This window comes from Sebastes umbrosus, chromosome 15 (assembly GCF_015220745.1).
Source record: "Sebastes umbrosus isolate fSebUmb1 chromosome 15, fSebUmb1.pri, whole genome shotgun sequence".
In the NCBI taxonomy this organism is placed as follows: Eukaryota; Metazoa; Chordata; class Actinopteri; order Perciformes; family Sebastidae; genus Sebastes; species Sebastes umbrosus.
Window position 1 is genome coordinate 25014545 of NC_051283.1, and position 19734 is coordinate 25034278.

The window sequence follows — 19734 nt, forward strand, 5'->3', positions numbered from 1 at the left end:
GCATCAGTTTTATGGAAAGCTGGCAGGTATAAAAGCCCTGACAGCAAAGGGGGGGACAGCCGTGTTATACAGCTGGAGACCAAGATGGAGAAAACAAGGATGCTTGTCCTCTTTGTCTGTTTGACCTTCATGTTACTGGTCTGCACTGAGGTAAGGGACACATTGGATAGCTGATGTTAAAGACCTGACCTTGTGTCCACGTTCAGAGAGCCGTGATGGACCAGTGATGGCCAAACAGTCTCTCTGATTATTGGACACTCATCAGGATTTTGAGCGCAAAGCACAGCTGACTCGTGTTTTTCTGGCTTAAGTGTGATCCCAGTCAAATTAGTCAAAGGGGATGGAACATTTACATGTATCTCATAGTCTACGCAAATGGAGAGGCAAATAGAAAAACAGGGATTTTGGTTTTTTTTTGGTACAAAGAGATGTTTGGATTTTATTTTACAAAATATCTTTCTTGCAAACACGTAATCAATTATGAGAATGAAAATAATCAAGTTTATTCTTGACAGTTGATTTTGTAATTGGCTCATTAGTAACTTTATCTTTAAAAAGCATGTCAAATTGAATCGTTATGAGGATTAATCAATGGGTTAAATTAACCTTTTGTACAGTTTTCCTCTGAAAACTGAGTCATAATGTTACATTTTCAACTGTTCTACATCTGCGTAATGATGACCAGGATATGTATTTATAACTCCTCCACTCCTATAATGCCGTGAAACCGAATAAATTAGACCTACTTTACTTTGTCAGCCCTTTCTAATCCTTTCTTTTGCTGGAGGGAGGAGCTATCTGGTGTCAGCCACGGGAGTGCTCCTGTTACCAGATAAACTAGATATGACCTATCAGGAAAGCGTAGGTTTGGACTACAGGGACTATAGAGAGACAACAAAGAGACGGATGCAGATATACTGTGTGCAGTCAGGCAGGGGACAATTAGTTGAGGGCAGAGATGTACTGCAGGCCTCTAAAGCAACCACAGCAACAATATGCAAAGGTTAATATCTTCATGCCTCATGTACTCACCTGCAGCAGGTGCTTGGCCTTTTGCAACAAGTGATTTGTCGCTTACACAGACACTGAGCTGCAGCTTTATATAATACAGGCAGGGAATAAAAACAGTATACAATGGTGCTTGTTTGTAAGATATCATACAAACCGTTGTATGAGGACATGTTGCATATTATCAGGCTTAGTAGTATCATCTCTTTTGTCAATCTCTAGTTTCTCTCATTTTTGTTTATCACCCAAGTTATGTGTTTTCTTGCTTACTTGTTGTGGTATCTAGCCATGATAGTTCTGGTTTTATTTGCCCAGGTTTAAATAGGTTTGTGTCTGGGATTTCTAACACCACCCTTATGCAATGGAGGACTTTCAATTGTGGGCTAATGGCAATGAAAAAAAAAAAAAAAAATCAAACAGCAGCATTTACGGTATTTTACTGGAGTTGAACTTTTTAGGAAGAGTGAGATGTGAAGGTCAATATCAATGTCATGTGTGTGCGTTTGAGTACAGATCTGGAGTCAGGATGGTTAGCATAGCTTAGCAAAAGACAATAGTTACATGCTGGAACTATTTCTTGGCGAACAACAGCCGGGCGTAGTTCCTGAAGTCACAGTGAGGTTTCCAGGTTTGGTATCATTGCTCCTGTTCAGGGACCAAAAGCGAAGTCTGTGCACACACCATATCTGTGCAACCTGCACTATATGCTATACTACAGATACTACATTGGCGACTGATTGTTATTCTAAAATAGAACATGACTCTGGACTTATCATATCTCTTTTGCAATGCAATCTGTTTTTCTTTTGACAGGAGCAAGGTGCAACTACACTGGCCGGTAACACCTCTACTCACACAACCTCCAACAACCATACAGCACCGTCCTCCACCTCCACCTCCACCTCCACCACAACTGTCTCCTCGCACACCATGACTACCACTACTACATCACAGCAGCCCACAAAGTCCTCTGCAGCCACGTCACCAACTGCGAGTGTTGGAACCAAGTGCACTGCGACTTCAACTGTGACTTCAGCTGCGACATCCGCCTCTTTGTTCGGGCCCTGCGGTCAACTACTGGTGCCTGCCATCTCTGTTCTGATCTGCGGTGCATTGGGCTGAAAGTGTAAAACCTTTCCACAACAGAAATGTTGGATTCTTGACAGAGCCTCTTATTTAATGGCTCTTTCTGTGGCTGTCTTCATATTAATGCTATGAAGTGCTTTGTTTGCACTGAGCTCTTTTCCACTTTTGATCACGACTGCTCCACACAATCTCAATAAATGACTAATGACTAATGACTAATGCCATGCTTCAGATGTCAACAAAATATCTGACAGTTTTTCTCATTCGCTTTGGCTCAATTCTTGAATGAAAATCGTTTTTTGTTTTTTTCAGTTCAAATCTCTGAACAATTAGTTTGCTGTTCACAACAAATTTAAATTTTTCAATCATTCAAACAAATTGCACGTGTTTTGGCACGTGTGCAAAAGAGTCAGTCCAATAACCCCTTTGCACATGTCTTATTGATCAAAACTGATTGATTGATAGTGTTCTCCTTCACAACTTTTGAACATCTTTTGAGCCATCACATGCAAAATGATCCAATCAATCATCAAAATCTGCCAGACATACAGTATGTGTATATTCCATAAATAGCCATGACATGATGTTACGTACTGTGAGGAGGTACAAATAGTTGTTTTTTGCTTTACTTATTTTTGGCATGGATGTTATTTTATGGCAATTTTCTGTTCACCGTATATGACTTTACATGAAAAAAATGAATTTTCTGTTTACGGTACATGTAATCCATTGCTACACTAATAAATGTACTGTATCTATACAAATGTGCATATCGTTTTTTTCTGTGTACTACAGTAGGCCCATTGACTTTCAGTAAACCTTTACCTGCTGTTGAAATGGTAATCTAAGAAGCTCAATTCAATACAGAACCGACATTGTGGTATAGTACAGTGAGCAGTCAGTGTCAACAAACAAGTAGAACAAACCAGAGATTTGCATATAAGAAACATTTCCATCGTTGACTGCAGTGGTGAAAACACACCTGAACATTTTGACCAGTACGGCTCAAAGGATGACAAAACAACTTTTCATTTTGGTGGCATTTGTTGGCATTGTGTTTACTGACACAATACCTAAGTTTTGAAGCATGAATAAAGTGTTGTTGGATGACATACTACCTTTTTTCAGACATGCAATAGAGTTGTGATGTCCCATCAAACAGTTGTAACAATTGCACTTACAGACTAGATAATGTTAAGACTGTTGATTGAGTTGATTGAGTGAAAAAAACTGTAATCACAAATAGCAACAGAGGATTTGACTCACTGAGGCACTGAATGGAACTGAGCCATCGTTACTGTTATCAGGGTCTCCTGTGCTTTTTCCTACTATGACAAAGTCAAAATGTCATGCTGTGAAAAAGGTCCATAGAACTGGATGGACATGGTAGAGTCGCAGCTGCCGACTCTTATTTGCTTTTTGCTTTCACTGTGAAAGAAATACCCCATTGTATTTAGACAACATCACATTCAAATTCAAGATGTTTGTCTTTAGCCACCTTGTTTTGTTTTGCTCCCATGACTCTGGTTACGGGCTCTTTTAGTGCATGACAACAATGTATTTCATCCATCCATCCATCCAAGACGAAGAGGGGGTACACCCTGGATAGGTCAACATACCATCACAGGGCTGACACAATGAATTTCACTTTATCTGTATAATCATTGCAAACTGATGGCTTTTACAGTATGTGGAATATAATGAGCATGACTTACTTTGTGGGTCGAGTAGTGTAAAGCCAAAAGCAATTCAAGTTAAAACTATATTACAGTTAAATATCTAAATCAGCAGGGGAATGGTTATAGTGGAAGTTTAATTAAAGGTAAATGGTGAATTTTAAGTTTGATTAATTTGCTTAAGAGGCTGTGTTCCCACCCAGAGTGCGGTTTAAACTGATGTATGAATCAATGCACAATTACTAAGATATCAGCTGTATGTTTATTAATTGAATTGAATTATCTTCAGAGTAACACGTATTTTCACTGGGATACTGATCCCCGAGGCTGCTTCAAAGAGAGCCATCTCACCATGACATTTAAACGAGGTATTCTGCTTTATATTGCACTTCATTCAACAAAGGTGAATCCATTAAAGATATTACTTTGTATTAATCAGTGAGTTTCTTACTACCTTTGCTGAACAAAAACAGCAGAGACAAGATAGCCTCTCTTACATCCATATCTGGAATGATTTCAATTGGCTCAGTGTGAGGTTTTGCATGTTGAGAGGCTTCTTGACGGGAAACAGGTATCAGGTGAAAAATCTGAATGACCTATAAAAGCTCAGCCTCTGGATAAAACAACCCATCTTTACAAAACTCTCGGCAAGGATACACAAGCGTATGGCCGGGCCTTGACAAGAAAAGAAAAGAAAAAAATATTGTTATAAAACAGCGAGTCTTTCAAGAGAAATCTCCAGCTGTCTTGTTTGTCCGCAAAAAGAGGAAATCATCTCTAATCCAACATGAAGTATCTCGTACTGGGACTGTTTTCACTGGCTCTGCTGGGATTCGTCTGTGCGCAGGTAAAAAATCCTCTTCACTGGCTGTAAAGTAGATAGAAGGGACTAAGCGTAAGGGGAAAAAAAACTAAATCTAATAGAAAAAACAGATTTTATATATTCTTTTTTGTTAAAAAGGACCCGATTTCTACCAGAAAAATTAATAAATGAATAATTTCACTCCAATTAGCCATAAGACTACATTTTTTCTGTGAAATGTCATACTTTTTTTGATATCTTCCCCTTGTATTTTTCATTACTAATACATTTTTGTCATGTAAATCAATTCCAAAACTTGAGCATGCATTCATAGAGTATTTTTCACAATATAATAGACATTACATGGGCAGCTGCAGCTCAGTGGGTAGAGTGGTCGTGCACATTGCGGAAAACATTGCATTTGGTTCACCATCTGACTCTCATAAAGTTCCTATTGTTATTCATAACGAAAAAATCCAGCAGGTATTTTCGTATAAATATTTGGCCGTAATGATTGATCATCTGTTATCTTGGAAAGACCACATTGAATTTGTCTGTAAAAAGACAAATCAAAGAACTTACTTTCTCCACCGCCTCAGGTCTTTTGGGGCGAGTAAACAAATTCTTCTTTTGTTTTTTACTTCTGTGATTATGAGTGTTCTACAGTATTGTTATACGACATGGTACAAGAGTTTGTCCACTACGTTAAAGTCAAAACTGCTTCACCAAATGAAAATCTGCTCAAAGATTGTAGGTCAACCTCTTGAGAAACTCTATGAATCAGCCTATCATAATAACATATTAAGGCTGGCTAACACCATCGTCTCTGACCCCAACCATGTTTTGAACAGTGAATATGAATTGTTACCATCAAATCGGAGATACAGTGTTCCACGATTTAATAAGGTTAGACTGAAGCACTCTTTTGTACACCAGTCAATCCTACAACTAAATATGGAGCCTAATCCCAGATCAAATGTACGTTGAAGGGCCCTGAATATCGTCTTCTGTGATTGTAATGTCTAAATGTCCGTATCCTTGTTTCTTGTCTTTGTCCTTTTTGTGATGTTGCAAATGGAGCTGCTGTGATGCAAAACAAATTTCAGACCTGTCGGACAATAAAGTATTGTCTTATTATCGTATTAACCGCAAGGTTGGCAGTTGGATCCCTGGCTCTTACTGTCTGCATGTCGAATTGTCCTTGAGCGAGACGCTAAATTTCAAGTTGCTCCCCGGGCGCTTTAGAGCAGCTCACTGCTCCTAAATGCTTAGGAGGGGCTAAATACAGAGGTCAAATTTCGTGCATGTACCGTTATGTATATGAAAAATGTAATAAAGGTTTTTTATTATGCTAAATATAATCCAATACAATGTCATGCTATGTGATAAATCTTTGTTTTTTTTCTCATCCTCTACACGTCACACAGAGAACAACCCCTGGAATGCCAGACAGCTCCACCACCAATACAACCTGGCCATCCAACACCACTAGCAACAACGGCAACAACAACAACATCACGGGGAACAAGCCAACCTCCTCTGGCCCCACAATGATGCCGACCACGACCAGATCAGCAGGTTTCACAGCTACAGCAGCTGGCATAGCTACTCAGAATGGACAGAGTCACATCTCCACCTCTATCAGTCTGCTGTTTGGATCATTTGTTCTTCAAGCACTTTGGCAATGAGCGCCCTCTGGAGGCTCAGAGCTGGAGTGAGTCTTAAACTGCACACACACTGTAGAACACATGAGCTTTTTCTTAGAATATTTGCTAGCGAGGAAACACGTCGTGCACCAGATACAGCACTGATACCTGTGAAGGAAAAAGCAGATGCTGTTGAATCATAATGAGTTCAAGCATGTTTGTTAGTACTGTAAGAGATTAGTGCTGCCAGGCCTGTATTTGTAGGCCTGTTTGTTATCCTGCGTGAAAATATACATTTAATCAAATATATCATACATGTATAAATATGATATAAGTTCATGAATAGATACGTGTGTGTATATTAGTATAATTATTTTTACAGTAGTATAAGTATTTGCTTTTTCTTTGGTGTGTCCACAAAAAAAAACAATAAACAACAAAATATTACAATTAAAAACATGCCTTTATTGCCATTCATTTCTTTAACGCATTAATGCAACTTAAGATTTTTAGGTTGTAAAACCTAGATACAGGTATCATATGAATCTAGAAAAAACCTAAGGAGTCCATTGGTACCAACCATGTCATACTAGCTTGTTGTGAAGGAGGTTAAATAACGCTCCAAACTTACACTACATTTTGTTGAGTAAAAAACGAAATGGCCATTTTCAAAGGGGTCCCTTGACCTTTGACCTCAAATTATGTGAATGTAAATGGGTTCTATGGGTACCCACGAGTCTCCCCTTTACAGACATGCCCACTTTATGACAATCACATGCAGTTTGTGGCAAGTCATAGTCAAGTCAGCACACTGACACACTGACAGCTGTTGTTGCCTGTTGGGCTGCAGTTTATATATATATATATATTTGCATAAAGAAAGCAATTATGTGAAACCAAGGAGATTAAAAACAAATTTTACACAATATGACATGCTCGATCTGAGATATCTACTCAGGTTTCTGTCGCCATGGCACACTGCAAACAGTAATTGATCAAGCTATTGTGCCAAAATTATGTTTGAGGAAACGGGGCAGAGAACTAAAGCTTATTCAAGAGGCTCTACTGTACACAAGCTCCTGTTGTGTGTTATGAGGACAATTTGATATTAATACTAAGCCAACACCCAGTTGGACTACAGCCCAATCCTTAACATCCTCTCATATGTGTCTTAAAACAGCATATTTATTTCTTATCTTTCAGGTAATAACAACTTAAATATTGTGGGACTAGGTCAAATTTCAGCTTACATACAGTAGAAGATTTAAACACCATTATTTACCACACATTTCATGGTAAGATTGCCTGTTAAGTCCATGACAGAAGAAAAGGATAAAAGAGTAAACAAGCATGAATGTGAGTCAGCAGGTGCAGCGACAAAGATGGTATCACAATATCACAAAAGTGTGATTCATGCGTTTGTTCAACTACTCTCAATGGAGGCACCAGCTGAAGAAATAAGTAAAATAAAAGAAATAAAATAATCAAAAAAGCTATTAAATGTTGATTAAAGCCTCTCAGTAGCAGCGCTTGGAGATCAGTCTCAAGTACTCATCTGGGAATAAAATCTTAACAATGACCTTTATCCTCAAACTTAAGCTCTCACACAAGGAAATAATATCGTAACCTAGCACTTTGTCAATTATCCTCCAGGAGGAGGAAGGAACGATTCATATTTTCCTTTACAAACTGCTTCTATTTATAGATCATAACTGCACCAATCGATGTCGAAATAATAAAATGACATGACGCTATATCAGTACAGGGAAGTCTGAGCAGTACAGAAGCCTTTCTGGCACATTCGTTTATAGTTAAAAATTAAACCAGGAAGTGAGTATAATATTTCCCATGATTGTAAAAATGTTCCCCATAATATATCTTTTTTTAATATATAATGTTTTCCTAAAGTTGCCAGGCGCTCTAAGATGCACAGCAAGTATGAATTTGAGTTTGGGGTGAAGAAAGATGAGCAGTCAATGAGAGGTTAGCCGGAGGAGATCGTTGTTATATTAAAAGAATTCATACTTCCTCATAACTGACCGGTGTCATAAAAACTGTGAAGAAGCGTGTGTTTGTGTGTCAGTTCACACACATGTACATCTCGCACCTCCCCATCCAACTTCCTGAAACCTTGGCCAGGTTATACTGTACGTCATAAATCCACACCTCCCTGCCCCCAGCCTGGAACGTGATATTTTTGTATAAAAGGAAGAACAAAACGTTTCATCTCAGTTTCCCAGAATCAAGGAGTAAAACAGGTTCCAGGTTACAGTTTGGGAACGGTCACTGCACAACAAAACCCATCAGCTTGCCTTCTGTACGACGGGACCTTTTCAGTAGCATTTCTGGTGCATCTCTGCCTCCTCTTGACTCGCCGCCATGAAGATATTGGCTCTAGGATTTTGCTTACTGGCTCTGCTGGCATTGGGAAAGGTAAACTTTTTAAATTACTTAACTATCTGTCGAGATTTATTTCTGCACTTTGCACATAACAAGACAAAGACAATAAGTGCCCATTGGCAAAGTCAGTTGGGGGTCAGTCGACTTATCCCCAAGGTTAGATACAATTACTATGTAATTTTATAGGTTTTGTAGCCATCAAATGTTTATTATACTGCTGTAATAGTCAAAGAAAAATGCTTTATTGTAACTTTACCTCAAGGAGTTTGATCATTAAGACTTTCTGAAACAAAACAGAGAATTGATGTTTTTAAAACTGTACTTATTTGTGGGGAAAAAAAACTTATTTGAGTGCTGATGATATACAAGGCAGGATGTATCAAAAGGGCAGAAATTAATCCACTGCAACATGACTACAGAGACAATGTATTATCATTTCACTGGAATTACAGAGCAACATTAGAATTGATAACAAGTAAAACAAAAAAAAAAAGTAGTCTCCAACACAATGGCTTGGGTAAATCATGTTCATAGATGGATTGTAACTATGGAAAGTATTGTTGGCGTACGCTCTATACGTAGCTTTTGTTTCTGACAATGATTTAAATGATTTTTCCACTCTATTCCCAATCAGACTCAATCATCAACTACAGCCAACACTACAAGCAACACTCCAACCGGGTCTACGACTACCACTACGTCTAATGCGACCACCACAGCAGCAACCGCCACTTCAACCACCTCCCCAGCCGCCACTATAACCACCTCCCCAGCCGTCACTACAACCACCACCCCAACCACCACTGCAACCATTGCCCCAACCACCACTACAACCACCGCCCCAACCACCACTGCAACCATCGCCCCAACCACCACTACAACCACCGCCCCAACCACCACTGCAACCATCGCCCCAACCACCACTACAACCACTGCCCCAACCACCACTACAACCACCGCCACAGCCGCCACTACAACCACCGCCCCAACCACCGCCACAACCGCCACCACAACCGCCGCCCCAACCACCGCCACAACCGCCGTCCCAACCAACACTACAACCCCAAACATGAACAACCAAACTACTACAACAACCACAATGTCAACCACCCAAACCACCACCACCACCACTACAATCAACGGAGGTTCGGAAGTCATTGCTTCTCGGCTGTTGTCCATCGTGCCATTGTTGCTCTACGCGCTCTGGCCCTGAGCTGCATAACTGGCCTAAAAGAACATAAAGATTCTTGTTCCTCAGAGTTTATAATTGAAGGTTGAGTTGGACTGAACGCAGATCCAAAGAAGGGACTGAAGGATTGAGTAAAATCTATGTAGGCTAGATTATGTATGACATTTCCAAATTGTTCTTAAATTAATGTGTATATTAATGAACGTAAGGTATTTGTTAAATCACCAGGTTAACAGACACATATATAGTAATGGATCTAAACTGTACAGTGTGTGACATCAGGAACAACTCGTTATTGAGAAAGTGATGATTGAGGCTACTAATATGCTGTATAAATGTGACTGACTCAGAGCTATTTCAATGTGTAGTCTAAAGGCTGCGTGAGCTTTATGTTAGCCAGAGTTAAGACCAAACTGTGATTGTTATACTGCGTGTATGCTCTCATTCATTCATATATTAACATTAACAAAAAGGACAAACAACATTATAAAATGGATGCCATTATTCTTTGTTTATTAGTTCCATTTGGTTAAAAAGGAATACTGTATGTACATCATCAGGGTAAAGAGGAAGTACTGTGGCAGATATGTTAAGTAATAAAAACAAATAACCAAACTGCACTCATAAAATATCCAACACCTATTTTGTTACATTTAGTTGCATGTATTAGTATAAGTCGTTAAAACAGGCAGAGGCAAAGCATGTCATTAAGTGAGATTCCATAAAATATGAAAAATAGCAACACATCATAAAGTTTATGTTTGTATTACCATCGCTCCTCAATAGCTTTTATTTAATCTTCAGATCGACAGATGGCCAGCAGAGCCTGTAGATGATTTCCTTTGAACTGTTTCTGTTGAAAAGAATTGAAGTTCACATGTAAAAAAAAAAAATGACTATACTTTTCCTTTAAAAGACAAAAGAAAATTTGAAAAAAAAAAAAAAGTATTATGTGTGTGACCCACCTGTAGAGCGGTGTAGAGAGAAGTGCCTGTTAATTTGCGGTAGGCAGCTCGGATACACAGCAGATCTTCCTCGGAGTGAGACACCATAATCCCCTGCATCACTGGTGTCTGAAAGAGCAAAATGTTTGCTGTGTTACATACAGGTTTGCCTTCACTGGGACTCCTGGTTTAACCACTCATCTTTGTATATCTGTACACTGTGTATATCTGAGTGTGTGAGTTAAAGGTACAGACACCTGTCACACACCTACAGTATATGTTAAAGTGGCAGTAGGCAGTATATTTTTGGCATCATTGGGCAGAAATTCCATAATAACCTTTCAGCATATTGTAATTCAAGTGTTCTGAGAGATAACTAGACTTCTACACCTCCTCATGGCTCTGTTTTCATGCTTTAGAAAATCCAGCCCGTGACGGGAGACTTTAACCAATCACAGGTCATTTCAGAGAGAGAGCGTTCCTATTGGCTGTGCTCTGGTCATGTGACCAGAACTTGGCATTCCTTCACCAGATTTCACAATAGTGGCGGCGTCACAAACGTTCTCATTTTACAGCTAAACCGCGCACTACAAGATAATTCTGAAAACATCTGAGGCGAGAAATAGGCATTAACGTAACATAATATTGATTCACATTTGATCAGCGCTGCCTAGTTTGACCGTTTGGTCGGAGTTCGCAAGTGATTGACAGCCGGCTCTCATCGACGGCAGCTGGACAGCAGACCTCAGATCAGCTCTTACTGCTTGTTTTCCTCCAGTATGTAAAATCTTTTAGATGCCGTTAGGAGCACCGGAGGACACAGAGGCACATGATTTTTTTTAGGACATTTTCAGACATTTAAACTTTCAATGGGGTCGGAAACTAACTATAGCTACTATAACACATATTATATACAAGACAACAATAACAATTTATTTTTATGAATATGTTTATGGCAGTGAGTAGAAAATGATATTATAAACAAGATAGATAACAAAGTACCATTTCCGTAAATCACAGGTGTAACTGACCGCTAATTAGAATTTCAGAGATCATAAATGACTCCCTATTGCAATGTAACTGGTTTATATGTAATATCATCCTTTAATAAGTGTTTGTTTTGTTGCAGGTTGTGGTTATTTATGTTATTGATTTGAAGTATGAGAACTCAAACCTATGCAGTTCCCTGTACCTTTCCACAAGGTGGCAGACACCCCCTTGTTGTGTCAGTCATAGCCCATGCAGAAGGGATTGGGTACAGGTATTAAAGGGGACATATCATGCTCATCCTCAGGTTCATACTTGTATTTTGGGTTTCTACTAGAACATATTTACATGCTTTAATATTCAAACAACACATTATTTTTCTTATACTGTCTGTCTGAATATACCTGTATTCACCCTCTGTCTGAAATGCTCCGTTTTAGCACATTTCAACGGAATTGCAACGGAATTGCAACGGAACTGCGTTGCTAGGCAACAGCTTGGGTCCATGTTTACTTCCTGTCAGCTGATGTCATTCACATACACTGCAACAGGAAATAAACTGGGACACATTTCTAATTGTTATGTTTAAAACCGTGTAATGGTCTAAATAAAAAAAAATTCTGATCATTCATTGTTGTTAATATGGTATATTTAATGTTATTCCATTTTATATATATGCTGAAATAATTTCAAATATATGATTTTTTACTTTCTAAAAACTCAACCAAATTCAACCGAATTGTCATTTAGTGGTAAAAATAGTGATGATAATAAATTTACAATTCTTTATGAAATAAAAAAACGTGTTATTCCATTATATATTTGATGACCAAATTATATCAGTATGATTTTCCACCATTTTCTGAGATAAATACATGGGAATAATACTAGTACTGGTAATACTACTTCCATTGACATATGGCAGTAAAATAAAACATTGATTGTTATTATTATTATTATTAATGCCTCAAGGACATTAAAATGCAAAGAGAATTTGTTTGCCATTCCTTTTTTCTTAGCGAGGACATTAAACGGTTAAATTCATAGAGTCGTTATACTGATAAATGCAATAATAAATAATTTCATCCATCCATCAATCAGTCACAGTATGGTTTGATAATCTTATCCTCATTTCACATAAAATCATCAGAATAAAAGAGACAATTGATGACGACAGCGTCTTACCTTGGTGGAAGCTAGTCTTTTGGCGAGGAAGACGTCGGGGCTTTGAATGCTCTGTACTGTCATGACACATATCAAGAAATATTAGTGACTACTCAACATGGACACGTAGTCCATTTATACGGATCACCCACACAGTATCGCAAACAATATTTACCTAAAGCTTTCAAACCAATCCGAAAGTCTCCTGAAAACCTTTTCTCCAGAACCTGATCCATCGTCTGTCCGCTCTGAATCTCCAGACCCATCAGCACTGTCAACAACGGGAATGAACATATTCAGAACTAAAAACAGGGAAGACTTTCTGACACACAGAAACAAGAATATGTAAGAAACATATATTACAGCCTCACCTTTGTCAAGATGGTCTGAGTGTCTGGAGGTCAGTATGTCAATCCACGGTCCTACGTCAGCTTTTTTCCCATTCAGTGATGCAGAGAGAGACTGGATTAAAAAGAAACAGTAACACACAATCAGAAAGGGGTGAAATCTCAGATTTGTCTGGCTTGATGTGATTGTATGTGATTCAACAAGCTATTAAGATTTGGCTCCCCTTCCTATGTCACATACTCATTAGGATATACCCTCCTCCCCGCCCCCATCTGAGTTTCTCCACACACAGCTTGAGAACTACTTTTGCAAAGGTGCACCATATTTTATCTCGTGAGCCAATCAGAGCTTTTTCAGGAGGGCGTCTTAAAGAGACAGGCGCTAAAACGGAACATTTCAGACACAGGGTGAATTCAGGTATAGTCAGACAGACAATATAGGAAAAATAATGTGTTTTTTTTAACATTAAAGCATGTAAACATGTTCTAGTATAAAACCCAAAATACAAGTGTGGACCTGAAAATGAACACGATATGTCCCCTTTAAGTACTCCTGCTTCCTCCTCAACTCTCTGCATTTGAGTGACAGCTGCCCCTTATTCCCTCCTGGACCACAATGTTAGTGTGTAAAAGTATCATGGAAAATAATACCTCAATATCTCTTCGAACTCCACTGGCAACATCTTCTTTCTGTCGGGAGAGAGGAGTAAGAAAACACTTTTAATAGCAATTTCAAGGTCATAATCCCACACAAAGCACAAATAAATGATGTTTTTAGAAGAACCTGTCACAGAAAATCCTTTTTACATTTCCGCTGTGACATTGCCTCACTGCTATTTCATATCCAAGATAAATTGTTTCAATAATATGAAAGCCTGATAAGCTGCCCCGGGATTACAGATAGCCAGCTAAGTCTGGCACATTTACATTGAGGTAGAAGCTGTAATGTTGATTAATGTGCATTGTTCCTGGTAAATAAGTAATAATAATAATTTAAAGCTTTACTGACTGTCCTCAACACTTTTGAGGCCAATCACTTTACTTGTGAGGTCAAAGGTGACGGTAAAGGAAACAAATATTCAAATTACGTTCAACAAAGCCAAAACAAGCTTTTCAAAGTCTCCAGAGGTTTCTCCGCTCAGTTCCTTCTCCAGGTCCTTCTTATACACTGAAAACAAGAGATTATATGGATTAGGTGTAAATGTCAACCCAAAATGAATTGGGTGGGAGGAAGGCTGGGAAAGTTCTGTGACTTACATAGTTTGTATGCAGCATTGATTTCTTGCAGCTGCTTTGCGGAGCGTGTACACAGGATCTCCATCAGTGTTTCCTCATCTGTGCCCAGACCCTGCACACACACACAACATATACTGTGTATATATCCTGGGATATGACAGACAAGCAAGGTAAAATCCCTGCTTCAACGAAAAAACACCCACTCCAAGTCCTTTAAAATATGTATACAAGCACACAAACACCCACTCACCACCATGGCCTGCTGCAGGCGATAAGCTTCATGCTGCTGAGGAGGCATCAGCAGCTCCAGCAGGAGAGTCTCCAGATCTCCAGCCACAGCTTTCTTCACACCGGTTGCCAGGTCCTGCCACAAAGTCAGAATAAACACTAATGTTTTCTCATGACTTTCTCTGTTGACTCTCAATGTACCAGATCAGAAAAAAAAAACCTCTAGGTTACTTGAGGTCTTATTTTGCTAGTTTGTAAGGAAAAGTAAAAGTCCTAAAATGTAGTGTTAGTATCAAAATATACTTAAAGAACCAAAAGTTAAAGAACTCATTATGCTGATTTCAGAATAGAAGCCTATATTATATAACTGTATTATAATTAGTGATGCATTAATTAACTAAACTACTAAACTATTAATGTAACTAAATCAGCGCTCAAAATATATAAACTGGCAGGTATCCATGGCAACATTTCTATCTACACCTACTGCTTTATAACAGTTTACAGTAGCTAACAGCTAAGGGTGCTTTCACATAAGGGATCCGAGTACACCAAAATCCAGTTTGATTGATTAGTGTGAACGCTGCACACCGTACTCGGGGCACGATTCGTCGATCCGAACTCTAGTACACTTGAAAAGGGGGTCTGGAGTACGGTTCATGTGTATTCGGGTACGGTTCGCATCAGGTGTGAAAGCCAAAGGTACCAAAACCAAATGGAAGTGGACCGCTACTTAACGTGAGTAACGTTAGCAGTTAGCAAGTAGTTTTGAAAGGGCAGGCTTTTTTTCAACGCCGCAAATCTCCTCTGAAATTTGCATATATAAAACTGTTTCATATCTATGTCTGTATGTGCACGCATCATGCACCGATCTCATCCTCTGAACTGCACAGCCCTGGATGATACAGCGGGACGGTAGACAAGAGGTTCCTTAAAATATAAACAATAGTAGGCGATGGGGTTGAGTGATGTTTGTTATTTTATTTAGCTGACTCTCACCAAACACATTTTTTAAAACGGTTTGACTCTCTTTTTGTCTGTGACAAGTAGTCGAAATATTATCTTCCTGTAATCGAGGAAGCTGCAGTTTCAGGACCGCAGTCCTACGACAACATTTCTAGGACCCTAGTTTTTCACGACAGCGCCACCTAGTGAAGTAGATGACTGTAAAAGTGCAACCAAGGCAGTATTCCACCCATATACTACTGTCTGTCTAACAACTTTGAATTTAAAGGGGAACACTACCTAAATTAAGAATTCCACTATGTTATTTCCATGGCCTCAGAAAGTTCAATCAATATTTGTGAACATGAGCTACTCTCTCTCAAAGCCAGAAACCAGAGAAGGAAGTCTCAAACTTGTGATGTCATGGGGTATAAAATCTGGAGCTGCTCCATAGACAATGAATAAAAAACTGATTTCACTTTGTTTTCTTTTTATACCCAAATGAGCTTTATTATATTGTGGTGTGTGTTAATGTTCCCATATACTCAGATCGTTCCCCTGGGTGCCCTCAGTGTCATCTAGAACATCTCTCCCATTCATTGTCTATGGAGCCGCTCTACACTTTATACCCAATGACATCACAAGTTTGAGTTTTAGCACTCTAGTTTTTGGATTTGGGAGAGAGTTGTTCATGTTTACTACTATGTTTTGGACTATCTTAGACCATAGGAATAACATGTATGACTTTTGAAAATGGGCGTAGTTCCCCTTTAATGATCGTGGTGTCAGTGCAATAATACACTTGAGCCTCCACCTGGACACCTTACACATTGTGCACTTCATTTTTAACGTGTGAATAAACGTTGGCGCTGCTGCACAGACGCTTTGTGATTTTTAGCTATTTCACTTTTTTTAAAGACTATTTTTTGGACTTTATTGGACAGTTGATGGTGAAGAGGCAGTCCAGAAACGGGAACGAGAGAGGGTATATATATTTGCTCTAACCATTTGGCTATTTCATTTTGTTTTATTCTTGTTAAAATTTAATAGCCTATTCAATAACACGCTATGGACTCAAAAATGTGTGCCAGATGACATCATCAATTCTGTTTCTGTTCTTTGGACTTTCCAAAGATACTCTGATAGGCTGTTACTATGCAACTGAAAAGAGATTCCTGGCTGTTTGACAACAAAGTGTCAGTGTGATAGTATCTGCCAGATACTATCACATCCTAGTGTGAAAGAAATAGTGGGTTAAATGTTGTAGTTTGTGTATGACATTCATCCTCTGGGACATTACTTGTTGTCTTATTGTAGCGTATTACTCCCTCTCTAAACAAAGGTGTGTTCAAACCCTTTACAACCAGTTTAAATAATGGTTGAACAGCAAACACTTGGAAGTTACAGATGAGCAAACACACATTTGGAACATTCAATATTGTCATTGCAACTCTACATTCTGTTGTATTGCACAACATGGATTCTCTATTTTACATTGGGAGGCTGCTGTGACTTTGCACTTTGAGACTGTTATTCTGAATATCATGTTTTAGTTTCTAAATGCTTTTTTAGAGCCTTTTTTATCTTGTAAATTGATAAATTAAGTAAGAAGTGTTTCTTTACCTTTTGTGTTATTTCTTCAAAGGTCGTGGCGATCAGTTGTCTCTGAGCGTTGGACCGATTGCTTAAGATTCTCACCAGAGTCACCGCATCTGAGCCGGGTACACAATGTCATGATTTAACGATGGGGAGAGGAATGTTAGGAGGTCAAATAAAAAGTAGGATTGTGTACAGCTTTATCCAATATTGATGGGCAACAACAACGCTTTCCAAAGCTTTTTTTAATCTACTAGCAGAAGTACCTTTCTTCTCCAGCGCCGCCTGGAGCTCCATGGCATCCCGGTCAGAGTGGAAATTGGGGTAGGGTCGCACCGTTCCTAGGGTGCCCCAACTCATGGTCTATATGACGAATAGGGAGAGTAAGAGAGAGAAACAAAACATTTAGACTAGGGTTGTAATTAATTGCATGATTGTCCATAGTTAATCTGCCATTTTTTATCTTTTGAAAATGTACCTTAAAAGGAGATTAGACAAGTATTTAATACTCTTATCAACATGGGAGTGGGCAAATATGTTTGCTTTATGCAAATGTATGTGTATATTTATTATTGGAAATCAATTAACAACACAAAACAATGATAAATATTGTCCAGAAACCCTCACAGGTACTGCATTTAGCATACAAAATATGTTCAAATCATAACATGGCAAACTGCAGCCCAACAGGCAACAACAGCTGTCAGTGTGTCAGTGTGCAGACTTGACTATGACTTGCCCCAAACTGCATGTGATTATCATAAAGTGGGCATGTCTGTAAAGGGGAGACTCGTGGGTACCCATAGAACCCATTTTCATTCACATATCTAGAGGTCAGAGGTCAAGGGACCCCTTTGAAAATGGCCATGACAGTTTTTCCTCGCCAAAACTCTAGCCCTAAAACTGAGCAAGCTACAACCTAAAAATCACAAGTTGCATTAAAGAAATGAGTGCCATCAAAACAAATTTGCGCTAACGCGTTATCACATTAACTTTGACAGCCCTAATTTAGACAAACCAAAAAGAACACAAGGAAGATTGAGCATAAATCCTAACATTGGACACATACATTGTCTGTTTAGGAATATATAGATATATAAAAATATGAGAAGTGGGTGGCAGGGAACAAGTGGAACGTGTAACAAGAGAAGATGATGATTTACACAGACAAACCATGAAGGTGTTAACGGAAGATGAGCAAAGTCAGTCTTCATTGTGTTTGAATTTAAAGAATGTGAAATGTTTTATACTCCTGCTTGAAGTAGTTGTAGTATGACAGCATAATTAGTGAACTATTCCTCTACAGGACATCCTCATGCCTGAAGGCGTCACCCACATAGTGGCTTTTGTAGATAACGAGAGAACACGAGACAGCAGATTGTATTATCTGCAAATGTGGCGTCTCGGTAAATAGAATCAAAATGCAATGGCAGGAAAAGTCTACTTACATACGATTTGAAGTACTCGGGGTCCATGGTTTTGCTTTAACTGCAAGAGATAAAAGGTCCATACATATGTATAAATATACAGTTAATAACACAGCATATAAGCACAGTATCAAAATAAAATTACATCCAATTTGGTGGTGTGAATAGCACAGTAGGAAAGGGAAAATGGAAGTAACCTTATTCTGAATTTGTACTTATCTAAACAAAACAGTTATATGACTTTGAGTGTTTATCTAGAAGAGACTAAGACAAACAAACACATGACAGAATAACACAAGTACATTTTTCTTTAAAGAATGCTAATTTCTCCTACCTGTAACAGAACAATGTGGCAGCTGTAGGAAGTCGTGGAGGTTGTGGAATTTCCTTTACAACCTCCTCTAATCAGCCCTGTATGTCAGTCCCACCCTCACTGTGCCACACCTTCTGAAGTTCACCCCCACCTGACTGCTGATCAGACAGCTGACCAATCGGTGCTCAGCTCACCTTCGCAGCTTTGTCAACACTAGTCTGTAGGTCCGTAGAACTATGACAACCCATTGTAAAATACCTGGAGAGGAGGAATCCAGACGGTCTGGTTTGTTTACAAGTAGCCTTTGTTGTGAAATGACCATGAACTGTAGATGATGTTGCTGATTTGGATAAAAAAAATGTGAGGAATTGTTGGGCTATAATGTATCCCCCTTTATTATGAAGAATTTTTAGTTTTAGCTTTGCCATTTTACAGCTTATCTCAAAGATGGAGCAGATGTCTAATAACAAAACCACCAGGCAACATGGCAGGTAAGTAAGTAAGGGGGCAAACTCTGGTTTCAGAATAAAACAGACCAGTGTGCTCACATATAACCTGATTGTGTGTCGAGAGATAACAAAAGGGCTTTTCAGCACCTGCATTTGTGTCTGCTGGTCTAAACAATCTGATCCTCCAAAACGCTTTATCTCCCCTTTTCCCTCAAGAGAAAGACAAGAGGGTCAAGAGACAAAGACAGACATATCACATTCACTTTCAAACTCAGCAGGCACACATTACAG

At 38.9% G+C, this 19734-nt stretch overlaps 3 protein-coding genes across 6 annotated transcripts; 2 read left to right on the forward strand and 1 right to left on the reverse strand.

The window, feature by feature from the left end:
* LOC119502775 (bypass of stop codon protein 1-like) lies at positions 1-2284 on the forward strand. Its single transcript, XM_037793969.1, has 2 exons — positions 1-150; positions 1822-2284. The coding sequence occupies exons 1-2, from the start codon at positions 85-87 to the stop codon at positions 2128-2130; spliced, it is 375 nt and encodes a 124-aa protein (XP_037649897.1). The 5' UTR covers positions 1-84; the 3' UTR covers positions 2131-2284.
* Positions 2285-8448: 6164 nt separating this feature from the next.
* On the forward strand, positions 8449-10421 carry LOC119502720 (integumentary mucin C.1-like). Of its 4 annotated transcripts, none has more exons than XM_037793870.1 (3): positions 8449-8651; positions 9253-9383; positions 9444-10421. In XM_037793870.1, exons 1-3 carry the CDS (start codon positions 8598-8600, stop codon positions 9829-9831), a joined length of 573 nt encoding a protein of 190 aa, XP_037649798.1. In that variant the 5' UTR covers positions 8449-8597; the 3' UTR covers positions 9832-10421. The 4 variants fall into 4 exon arrangements, with proteins under 4 accessions (XP_037649798.1, XP_037649800.1, XP_037649799.1 ...); XM_037793872.1 differs by having other exon boundaries at positions 9492-10421; XM_037793871.1 differs by having other exon boundaries at positions 9253-9377; positions 9438-10421.
* On the reverse strand, positions 10295-19122 carry zgc:101785 (uncharacterized protein LOC450032 homolog). The gene is made up of 14 exons (XM_037793867.1): positions 19016-19122; positions 18703-18742; positions 17521-17617; positions 17282-17370; positions 14736-14849; positions 14507-14597; positions 14338-14417; positions 13901-13939; positions 13274-13364; positions 13078-13173; positions 12924-12979; positions 10773-10880; positions 10549-10660; positions 10295-10509 (listed from the first exon to the last, which is right to left on the reverse strand). Exons 2-13 carry the CDS (start codon positions 18727-18729, stop codon positions 10601-10603), a joined length of 948 nt encoding a protein of 315 aa, XP_037649795.1. The 5' UTR covers positions 18730-18742; positions 19016-19122; the 3' UTR covers positions 10295-10509; positions 10549-10600.
* Positions 19123-19734: the final 612 nt, after the last annotated feature.